Here is a 12,425-nt window from a genome sequence, read left to right on the forward strand (position 1 = left end):
AAGGTAAACGGCGTTTCCGTGTGCTGCGCTGGCTCGCCAGATGCAGCTTGTCACGCTGGCCACGTGACCCGGAAGTGTCTGCGGACAGCGCTGGCTCCTGGCTTCTAGAGTGAGATGAGCACACAACCCCAGAGTCTGGCAACACTGGCCCGAACGGGCAGGGGTACCTTTACCTTTACCTTTTACTTTGCAAGGTACGCTATGGAAAGAAAGAGGAACTACTTGGGACAAATTCAGACTATGGGAGACATTATGTACTTGTAGGAACAAAGGAAGAGGAAAGGGAAATTGAGACATCCCCCCTTCCCTTGTAGAACAGAGTTGCAAATGGAGATAGGAAGATGTTTGATTTGCCCTCAGCAAAAACAGATACCTGTAGTTCGGTTTCAACCCAAGGTGTAATTGCTGTTGTCTGGTGCAATGCATTCTCTTTCATCACACTTGGTTGGTGACAATGAGCCCTGAAAACTTTGATTCATAGTTTCTCAATGTATAAGTAGCTCTTGAGCCCTCTTCAGCTGTGTATACTCACATCAGCTTATGGGAAGACCAAAGTGTGGTCCAAGCTGGGCATGGAGGTGTTTGGTAAAGATTTCTATGATCACTGCAGCATTTTTCCTCACCTACTACATTCACAGGAATCTCCACAGTTGTGTGTTCAGCCTCCCTCCCTTTGTGTACCTAGTCATGCCTTGGGAGTCATGCTTATGTAAAGTGGGAGTTAAAAGCAGTAATAATAGACCCTCATATCCACTTTTATTATGCTGCTTCATTTCTTAATATTTTACATCAAGGCTCTTGGGTGCTACAAGGGTGATTTTTGACTAGGAGTAGGCTACTCCCCACAAGTCCAATATGCCATTTGTCTTTGGGACCATCTGTGCAGTGGAAATCAATAGCCACAGGAAGGCTGCCTGCTTTGGAAAAGAAGCAAAGAAGAAAGCATTTTTAAATAGTAGGGATATAATTGCAAGACCTGCCTGTATATATTGCATGCAGCCCTCCGCTCTCCTCTTTCTAAATTGCTTGCTACGCTTCCCCTTTCCCAAGGGTTGGCACATGCTGGTTGCTTCACTCAAGATGGCTTCAGCTGTGGCAGACAAGCTAATAGGGGTTGACAGGCACTGTCTGGAGGGAGTCATGGACTCTATGAAGTCGACAGAAGCTTGTCAGCAAGGGCCCTGAGGCACCTCCAGAGTCAGGCAGTCGATTCACTCTGTCCAACTCCAAAAGGGAGACCCCCCTCCCCCCCAAAAAAAACCCACTGTATCATTTAGTTTGGGTGGTATTTGAAGAGTTGCTTCTTCTCTTAACCTCCCTGTCCACTGCTCACGACATGGGATGCCTTGTGTGGGGCTGTGTGTGAGAGCAAGACATTTGCACCAACTCATCTCCTTGGTCTTAGTGTGACACTAGAGAACAAGGCCCTTCCCTGAACCAGCCATCCTCTCCCTACACACCCACACCGGCTGTGACAGAGTGGTACATTTAAAAGTATATTTCACAAGCTTTGCCTTCTGGGGGAAATTTGCCAGCTAGAAACTTCCTCCACTGGGTCCCCTGGACAGACATAGCCTCATCCCTGCAAATCTGTCCACAGGGACGGTGAGGAGGCTGCAACTTTCTCTCTCCAGAACACACACCTGGTGTTCATGCATATTTCATTCTTTGCGCATTTCGCTGCAAAGATCAAATCTTTTCATAGCTGATGCCCTAGAAGGCCTGCTTTGCTTGCCAAATATCCCTTCCCTTTCGATAGTCCAGGCCCTCCTCTTCTTTTCTTGTGGAATGGCTGCTTCCCCAATCCCCAACCCCAGACTGCCTGAGAAAAGGTCATTGTCCCTTTCATATTGGCTGCTCCTCGCTGTGAGCCAGTGTGGCTTCTGCTCTGGCAATAGAAAAGGATAAACAGGGAGGAGGGGAGGACAGAGCGCTCCAGACAACAGCTTATAAGGACGGAGAGTCTGAGGAGAACAGCAAGAGAAAAAGGCACACTGAGAGGATGTTAAGAATAAAAAAAGAAAATAGAGAGAGAGGCTGACAGGGAAAACACACACACACACACACACACACACACACACACACACACGCGAAATGAAAGCAGTGGGAGAAGAAGACAGCAAATAAAAAGTTTCCTAAGACATTTCAGAAACCATTGTTGAAGAGGCACCTGTTGGGCTCCAAGCTAACTAGTTCGCTTCTGAATCTCACAGAGTTTCTCTCACTTTCCAGACCAGAATTGATATAGGAGGCAAATGCGAGAATTGCCTTATTATAAGGGTAGCATGTGCATCTGCTCTGAGGCATCTGGGAGCAAGGAGCCCACAGAAGGAGGGTGTTGTAACACTGACCCCCCCAATGACTTTCAGTCATATGAAAGGAAGGGAGTAGCACCAATGTTATTGTAGCATTCACTAGAAGTGCATAAATTAGTGAGCAATCTTTCCTCCTAAACCAGCCATGTGGTGCCCTGCAGGTGTTGTTGGACTCCAATTCCCATCAGTCCTGAACAGCATAGCCCATGCTCAGGGATTATGGGAGCTGTGGTCCAGCAACATTGATTGTCCCCTAAACTAATTTGCACATGTATATCGTATTTTTCGCCCTATAGGACGCACTTTTTCCCCTCCAAAAATGAAGGGGAAATGTGTGTGCGTCCTATGGGGCGAATGCAGGCTTTCGCTGAAGCCTGGAGAGCAAGAGGGGTCGGTGCGCACCGACCCCTCTTGCTCTCCAGGCTTCAGGAAGCTATCCACAAGTCTTGCAAGCCTGGCGGGAGGTCCCGCGGGCTCGCAAGGCTTGCGGGCAGCAGCCTGCAGCCCAAAAGCTCGGAGGACAGCGGGGAGGCGGAGCGCCGCCACCCTGCTATTCCCCGACCTGATCTGGAGGCTGGCGGGGGGGAGAAGCAAGCTTGCTTCCCCCCCCCCCCCGCCAGCCCCACAAGCTCGCGGGATAGCAGGGAGCCGGAGCACCGCCACCCCGCTATTTCCTGACTTGATCTGGAGGCTGGCGGGGGGGAGAAGCAAGCTTGCTTCTCCCCCCCCCCCCCGCCAGCCCCACAAGCTCGGGGGACAGCGGGGCAAGCCGCTGCCCCACGGAGGCTAGAGAGGCTGTCCCTGAAGGCAGAAGAGGGAGACGGAGCACTCTGTCTCCCTCTTCTAGCTTGGGGATGGCTGCGCAAACCTGGGGGGGGGGGAAATAAAAAAATTTTCCTTGATTTCCCCCCCAAAAAAACTAGGTGCGTCCTATGGGCCGGTGCGTCCTATAGGGCGAAAAATACGGTATATGCCATAGGGGTCTGGGGGCAGTTCAGTATCACAGCTGCACATTGCTCCTCTGAGAATCCTAATTGCACTACCCTCCTGACATCTGGGGCTTTTGCCCTCCCCAGTTATATATCCATATAGCATTGCAAACATGGATCTGGACTGGGCAGGAAGAGGACTAGACAAAGACATTGACTTTAAAAGAGGATTGGACAAATTCATGGAGGAGAGGGCTAGTGATGGCTACTAGCCATGATGGCTGCGCTGTGCCTTCATGGTTGGAGGCAGCAATGCTTCTTAACACCAATTGCTGAAAACCACAAGAGAAGAGAGTGGCCTTGTGTTCTAATCCTGCTTGTGGGTTTCCCACAGGCATCTGATTGGCCACTGTAAGAACAGGATGTTGGATTAGACGGGCCATTGGCCTGATCCAGCAGGCTCTTTTTCTGTTCTTAAAAAGTAGTTGGTAGGTGGGGTTACATGGGGTAAATGGCAGCCAGCATGGGAAGGGTTACGCATGGTCCTTCTTAACGGCAAACAGGAACATTAGAACCTGAGTCAGGCCATTTGTCAATCTAGCTCAGTATCGCTTCCTGAAATTGCTTGGCAGGGGCTCACTGGAGTTTCACACAGGGGACTCAATATACCAGGCATTAAACTCAGAACCCCATCTGCATGCGAAGAGTGTGCTCTGTGCTCCACTGCTGCACTACAGCTGTCTTCAAACACTGCTCTGATCTCAGGCATTCTTATCTGGACTGCCAGCAGCAGCATCACCTTGGCCAAAAGGGCTTGGTGTTGGCTTATATTTAAACTGATCTTGTGTTTGTACTACACCATTTGTCCATATGAACCCCAAAGCACATAGCGACTTTTATTAACTGACTGTGCAGATTTAAGACGCCGGAGCCACGTTTTCCTTTGCTTGCTGCACAGCTTGCCACTTGTTGCACAGCAATATACTTCGGCAAGAAAGGAAATGAAGAAAATGACGTACCGAAACAAATTACAGAGTTTTCGGAGGTACAGCAGGCAAAATTAATGATGCAGCCTTGACATTTGGCTGAGACCTTAGGCTACCTGTGATGTTTAGATTGTTCCACTGGTTCTTTTTAATGAGCACCGACTGACCAGGTGTCAGGACCTTGGTTTTGTGTCTCTATAAATGACACTGCTATGTGCACAGTGCCGCACTCTAACAGTGTTAATCAAAATCGCCTCCTGAATTACCAGTGGAGTAATTACAGACTGCTTGGGTATTCCCAGTGGTCCTCTGTGCATGCTGCCGGGGCCCTGCGCCATAGGTTCATGTCCTTGTGCTATAGCCGTTGCACAAATTGTTCCACATTTGCTGCTGCTGCGGGTGGGTGGATTTCTTTTTGGCCCGGCAGAGTGGAGAGAAGCAAGGAGGAATTTAACTTTTCTTGTTACTCAGGGCATTCTTACCTGGCTTTCTGAAGGTTAACCGGATGACCACTTGCAGCTTTTACAATTAAAGTCCTTAGGCATAGTTGCTGTTATTGGAGGGCCATGCTTATGAGAAGGTCTGCTTTGGGATTGGAAATGACAGTGCTGGTCTGGATGTCTCCTCCAGATAGTTTCAGTGTGAATGTAGTCCCCAGGGACGTAGCAAATATAGATTGCTTGGAATCTATGTAAATAAAGTGGAGGCCAGCAAACCATAGGCAGGTCTGCTGTGCAGATGCTGCACTTTCTGTGCTTTGCTGCTTCCCATCTTGACCCAGATTTGTCTATACATCTGCCAGGTTCCACCAGCGATGTCCACTGTAAAATGAAAGGTACACGTAGCGCAGCCTTCACACACTTCATGCAATGGGAGTTGTGCTCCAAAACATCTGGAAGGCACCAGGTTGGCAAATGCTGCATTAGAGTAATCCAGCTGTTGAGCTAATAGCGAAGGGGTATTTGGGGAGATAAGTATCAGTTAATTATGATCACAGTTTACATTTAAGATTTAGCAATGGGAATATTAATTTACAAATATATGCACTGCCAAAAGCAGAAGACAGTTTCGGGGAATAGTTATTAGTATTCTCAGAGTTCGTTTCTCCCGTTCACACGTCACCCTGTGGCAACAGGATTTTCCAGCCTACCAGGGTGAGAAAATGATGTGGTTTTGGCTTTGTCACATTGATGGAGGCGCTACTATGCACAGTGTACTTTTCGAATGATTTAAGACACACTTTTAAGACTAACAGTGAGAGCCTAAAAATGCAAGCTAAGGTTTTCAGAATTTTGATACAAATTCTCCAGATTTCATGAAAGCTCCTGCTATTTGGCAAGTAATCTTCAGGCAAGAAAAGCCGCTACTTAAGGTAGCACAGATGTTGGTAGTTACATACGCAGATTCCCCAGCTGTACCTGTTAAATAGGGGCACAATGCCTGCTTTCTCATTATGCTTATCTCTCATTGCTGGGACTTTATGCATACATAATAAATTACTACTATTAATAATAATGTGAATGATGAGGCCTATCGTCCTAATGGACTCCTTTGACTGACAGAATAGCATCCATCTTGTCTATGGTGCCAGGTATTGCAGGTTTTCCTAGTATATAATGAATTCTGACATTCTGAATATTATGGGATATGGATTTTCATGGTGGTATGAAGAAAATGATAGGGATATGGTGTTGTCTATGTGAAAGTGGAAAATGCATGATGTGGAGTTATTTTCACCACACTTACTTAGCAGGGCTTGTCAACTCTCAGAGCCCATGTGTGCTCCTGCTGCTGCTTCTCTCTGCCTCACTGTGAGGAGCTGACTTTTCGCATCAGGTAAAAAGCGTCCCTATTTCCATTTGACAAATGTGTGAGGTGGGGATGCTGTGCTTGTTCAAGAAGAGGAGGAGGAGATCTGAGAAGCTATCAGAGTCCCCCTTAACCATTGTTCTTTTTATTGGCACATATCAGAAACTTAGGAGCAGGTAATGGTATGTGCAATATTCCCCAGGCAAGATGTTCAGACTCTTTTCGGGTGAATAATTGATGCTCCAGAAGCCAAGCAACTGGTTCCTGATACTACATCCTGATAGACAGGGGATGGAGGCTTTGAACTGAATCTGTATGTTGTGTTTAAGTGCCTATCTGATCATTTCTCTTCTGAGCACATTCACATTTACACTCTCACTAATACTGTATAATTTGGTGCCCCAGAAACAAGGCAACTGCTGGTGTTTGGAGGCTAAAGTTTTGAACCAACCCCAGGTGTTGGGATGACTATTTATTTGATCATTCCTCTTTTTAAAACATTTGCCTTTGGATTTCTGCTAATACTGAAATTTGAAATTGCTCCCAGTATGAACACATGTAAATCTTTTTCTTTTCTTTTTTTTAATGGAGCTTTCCCAGATTGGGTATATGGCTTGTTTATTGCAACCTAAGTCAGTGCAGGAAGAAAGAGAAACATCATGGGTTAAAAACAGTCATGTGAAGACCATACTAATTACAAAGGCAGGTCCTAAATGCTTCTACCCATGGGTAGGCAAACTAAGGGCCGGAGGCTGGATCTGGCCCAATCGTCTTCTAAATCCGGCCCGTGGACGGTCCAGGAATCAGCATGTTTTTACATGAGTAGAATGTGTGCTTTTATTTAAAATGCATCTCTGGGTTATTTGTGGGGCATAGGAATTCGTTCATTCCCCCCCCCCCTCAGAATAGAGTCCACCGCCCCCAAAGGTCTGAGGGACAGTGGACCGGCCCCCTGCTGAAAAAGTTTGCTGATCCCTGCTTTTACCCATGTTCATTTTGCTGTCCTTGGTTCTCTTCCACCACATTCTTATTTACTTGTGATATTTAAATATGATTAATACCTCCACTGTTAGAGGCTGAATGCTTCTAAATGTCAGTTGCTGGTAACTGCAGGAAGGAAGAGGTGTGTTGCACCCAGGTCCTGCTTGTGGGTTTCCAGTAGGCCTCTGGGTGGCCCCCATGAGAACAGGAAGCTAGACTAGATGGGCCTCTGGCCTGGTCCAGCAGTCCCTTCCGATGTTCTTTTGAAGGACAGTTATGGCATGATGTATGGTGTTCAGGCAGTGAGGACCTGAAATGTTCCCAGGTTACTTACAAGTGGAAAATTTATTTTGAAATGTGTTAACTATGGGGACCTTTATTGGAAGTGATTTCATGAGCAATACTCTAGATTTTTTGGATGAGATTTTTAACTGAGAAACATTCAGTAGGTGGACTATTTTGGTGTCGCTTTCCCCTGAAAATTTGTTCATGAAATAACTTCTGAAAGACATGACACTAGGCATGAAACATTATATAAGTAGTCATCCTAGAGGGGCTACAACAGTGCAGTTTCACTAAGTCTAAATTGCCTTGCAAATTTGTCCCATGTGAAATTTCTTGCAGGTTCCTTAGATATACTCATCCTTTCCCACTCTTGCCAGAGGACTCTTCCACAACTGGGACTCAACATCCACACTTCTCTCCTCATTTATGCTACTTGAAGTGACGCAGCACCCCACCCCCTTCTGCCCTTCTAAGATGCTGGATATATATGGTCAAATATGGTTGTAAGAAGAGCCCTGCCAGATCAGACCAAAGGCCTATCCAGCATTCAGTTTCCCATACCAGATGCTTCTGGGAAGCCCTCAAGAAAGGCATGAGGTCAACAGCCCTCTCTGCTGTTGAATCCTAGTGACTGCCATTTGGGGGCACTGCCCCTCTCATTCTGGAGGTAGAAATACAGCCATGATGCATAGCCTTAGAGTCCATGCATTTGTCTAATCCCATGCTAATGAGAGAAAACACTGACAGTATATTTCATTGTTATTCGTGGTTTTGCTGGAAACGATGTCAATCTGGGGACTTTTAACTCCACAAGACATGCAGTGGTAAGATGGTTATAAAACGATGTCGCCCCATTGATTAAAATCAAAGCCCCTGGAGTTAAATGTTAATACCAGTGACAATTCTGTATGTAAGTGCTGTTCACTTGCCAGTGGTGTTATGTGAACAGTTTTGGACATCTGTTCATTTCTTCTCTCACTTGGATTTCACAGATCTTAAAGAAAAGAGGTTTCAGGACACACATTGTTCACTGAAAACCTCAGGATTTTTTTATGGGAATTAATATCTGTACCTGTGCAAATTGCACCTCTATCTATGAATGCCCCAAGCCTTCATTGTAGCCAATTCCAGGTGCTCTCCTTGAGCTCAGAGTCCCTTATTCCCAGGCGCAGGAACAGAATAAAGCAGGAAAATGAGACAAAGTGTAAAGCGCAACTTGATGTGGCTAATTACTTGACAGTGGGCATAAAAAGGGGATTAACTGGTGCCTCTAGGGATTGTCGCTGAATCCTAATCTTATCTTTCCCTCTCCCTTCCCCAGCCATTTGAAGTAATGAACTAGTTATAAATAGCTAATTAGTTAATTATATGCTGGCCTACATGCAGCATCTTGTAATGTGAAATTCCCTGGACCCCTGCAGTAGGGAGTCTCAGCTGTGGGGAGGGAAGCAGGTGGGGGGATTAGGAAAGTGATTGATGCTTGGAAGGATTTGCAGAACTCAAGTGACCACAGGGAACACAGAGAATGTAATTAATTTAGTAAACGGGTGCAATCTATCCTATCCAAGGGGCTAGTCCGTTATCTTAGCAGAGTAAAGGGATCAAGGAGAGAAACAAGCCAAAAGTTTATTCAGCTGTTGTAGTCTGAAGATGCTACAGATTCTGCGCACGAGAACAGGGTAGTGTCCAATTAATCAAGATCCAAAGGAAATGAAGAAGAAGAAAAAGTGCGTGGCAAAAGCCACTGCATTGTGAACTAAAACGCTGTCTTCATTAAGTAATACTTAGTTCAAAGAAAGCCATTCTTGGATATGATTGAGGAGCTCCTTCTTATTGGCTCTCTGAACAGAAGCTTTCTTTGAAGTAAACGTTCCCTGATGAAGAATGCATTTTAGCTCAAAACATGGTAGGGTTTGTCAACAAATTGAAGTTTCACACATTACCTTTTCTTCCTTTTTATTTTATTTTTTGCATCTTTGCATTCTGACATTGTAAAGCATGTATCATGTCAGCAGCCCCAGAAGCTGAGTCCCTTGTATCCTGATTTTTTGAAAGCACCTCATATATTTGGAGACATTACATAAGTAATGTGGTCAAATAAGAACAGATATAACATGCATTGATAGGTCTGGATTCACCATTTGGCTAAATGTGCTACTGTACTTAATTCAGAGCTGCAAAACTGCTGCACAGGATTGGGGAACTTTTGGCCTTGCAGATGTTGCTGAACTACAACTCCCAGCAACCCAAGCAAGCAAGGCCAGGGATGATGATGATGGGAGTTGTAGTTCAGCAACATCTACAAGGCCAAAAGTTCTCCACACCTCCTTTATAGAGTTCTCTAGCTGCCTGCACCTTGTTTCGATCCAGGATTTCCCCCACATAACGTTGTCTTCTTTCTTTCCCCATTCTGTTTTATATCTCCTTTCCCTTTCTTTTTCTCAATTACCTTCCTCCCTCCTATGCCGTGATCTATCCCTCTCTCCTTTCCTGGCCCTGGTCCCTCTTGCAGGCATGCGAATCCTGGTGAATTTGCTTTTGGACACCTTGCCTATGCTGGGGAACGTTTTGCTTCTCTGCTTCTTCGTCTTCTTCATCTTTGGCATCATTGGGGTACAGCTATGGGCTGGTCTGCTGAGAAACCGCTGTTTCATGGAAGAGAACTTGACAATGTGAGTGATGGGGAGAGGGAACTGTCTGTGAAGCAAGCCTCTCTTATCTTTACCCCTTCTTAACTTCCTTTGTTGCTGAGCTAGTTCACAACCTTAGGGAACGATCAAACTAAACATATCCATTACAGCAAATGATTTCCACTTGTGCACCCTTGCACCCTCCCCAAATCAGGTCCAGAGGTTTTTTTGGGGGGGACACACAGAACATATATAGGGGTGATGGCTTTTGGGGGGGCAGAGGGGAATAACCACATCAGACAGCATAGCAGGCAGCTTCGCAGTCTTCCTTTAACTAAAAAGATGCAAAGTCTGGGAGCAGCCACTGAGAAGGCCCTCTCTTGCATCGCCACCAAGCGTGCCTGTTAGGGTGGCAGAACCAAGAAAAGGGCTTCCCCCAAAGATCTCAGAGTCCAGGCAGGCTCCTATGGGAGAATATGGTCCTTCACATAGCCTGGGCCTAACCTGAGCGTGCATTTCTGAGTGTGCATTTTATTTTATTTTTATTTCTTTTTCACTTTTCCACTTAAAAATACACTAAGAAGCCAACAAAGAATGCCAAACTCTAGCCCACTAAAACAACATGGACATTGATAAATAGTTATGACATACAAATCAGCAATTTAAAGCATCCTTATAGCCAAATCAGAGATTTTTTAAAAAAACTCAAGCAGCAGCCCTAGCAAGCTGTTATTAAAACCCTACCAAGTCCCTTGAACCAGATCAACAATATATTTTTTATATATGTAGCTAATTCATGTCACTTTATGAATATTTTCAAGGCTGCATTTGCATTATGTCTTCATTACAGGCTTAAAGAATGACACAATGTGCTCTGTTCCTATCAAAGGCAAAATGGCTGTGATATTTGGCTGCTGCTACCAACAGCCAACTTCATCCCGTGTCCTGCCAGCTTTATATACTGTATATTATATGATAAAGGAAGCAGTCCTATCAAGCAGAGACTGCCAGTCCACAAAAAGACTGACCTATGGCCAGAATCTGGGGTCCCCTACTAAGTGAACCTTCTGGTCCTGCCTAGGAATCAAATAATGTGTTGATTTTAGTTCTTTAGGTTTTTTATTTTTTTCCAATCTTAAATTTAAAATTGGAAATATAAATCTATTAAATATGTAATAAAACAAATCCTCGTGAAAATTATTCAGCATTTTAGTGCATTTCCCCCAATTAACACATATTTGTATGCCGTTTTAACTCACGTACACATTTTTGCAAGCAATTTTTCCTAATTCAATGCACTTTTGCATGTTCTTTCACTAGTTTATTTATTTTTATGTACATATATATACCTTTTTGTACACATTGTTTGGTTTGAAAACGCCATTACAAAATTCAGTTATGTGCAAATTTTGAAGGATGGCTGTGTTCCAGAAAGTTTAAATTTGAAAAATCTGGCTTTAAATGCAAACAGAATCAAATTCCTTCCCACCCCTAGTCCTGCCCTTCCTAGGCCACCCACAACTCCTCTCTGCCCCTCCTGACTCCCAAGATATTTACATCTGAGAAAGGCTTGGTTGCCATTGGCTAAGAGATGCTAGAATGTGTTTTTATCTCCAAAACAGTCTTTAAACAAAAAACAAAAAACCTGTCAGCATGATTCATATGATTCATGCAGAACCTTCTATTTTTAATCTGAATGATAATCACTAACAAAATGGCCATTTGATTGGAATTACCCAGTAAATGCCTATTAGGCCCCTATGCTTTCTCCTCTACCATATTCAGTTTCAGATGTTGCTTAGCAACCTCGCACATGCTTCCCTAAGTTGCCCCCCTGCTGTTTAGAAAAGGTTTCCTGACAACCTGGCTGACAACCCAGGGAAGGCAGGGTCACGATCTCTGGTTGGCTGCCTAGATCACCTGGCTGTTGGCCCTGACCCAAGTGCTCAGGCCCTGTGGATTTGTAATGCTAGAGATGTGTCATTTGGAAGCTGTAGATCAGCCTCCAGGCCATCTCTCACATTCCTCAGCAGGAGATGCAGCCAATCCTGACTCCCTGATGTATGCACCTTTATGATACAATTTTTAAAAGCAACATGTCTGGTGCATTCATGTTACATTTTCAGGTCTGTGCTTAAAACACCTTTGGCATACCTCCGAAAAATAATGGGCGAAGCAGCCCACAGCTACAGCAGCTGATCCTGCCATTCCAGACTCTGCTGTAATATTTTAAGATTATTCACGGTCTTTTTAAAGGTAAAGGTAAAGGTACCCCTGCCCGTACGGGCCAGTCTTGACAGACTCTGGGGTTGTGCGCCCATCTCACTTAAGAGGCCAGGGGCCAGCGCTGTCCGGAGACACTTCCGGGTCACGTGGCCAGCGTGACATCGCTGCTCTGGCGAGCCAGAGCCGCACACGGAAACGCCGTTTACCTTCCCGCTGGTAAGCAGTCCCTATTTATCTACTTGCACCCGGAGGTGCTTTCGAACT

General features: G+C 45.3%; 1 protein-coding gene across 6 annotated transcripts in view; it reads left to right on the forward strand.

Moving 5' to 3' along the window:
- CACNA1I (calcium voltage-gated channel subunit alpha1 I) overlaps positions 1-12,425 on the forward strand; it is a 366,532-nt gene that overhangs the window by 268,265 nt on the left and 85,842 nt on the right. For all 6 annotated transcript variants that reach the window (XM_079994542.1, XM_079994543.1, XM_079994544.1 and 3 more), the window contains one exon: positions 9,818-9,977. In XM_079994542.1, the coding sequence (XP_079850668.1) occupies positions 9,818-9,977 (160 nt within the window). The remainder of the gene's footprint in view (positions 1-9,817; positions 9,978-12,425) is intronic.

The sequence above is a fragment of the Podarcis cretensis genome (genome assembly GCF_951804945.1).
Source record: "Podarcis cretensis genome assembly, chromosome: 10".
NCBI classification, from domain to species: Eukaryota; Metazoa; Chordata; class Lepidosauria; order Squamata; family Lacertidae; genus Podarcis; species Podarcis cretensis.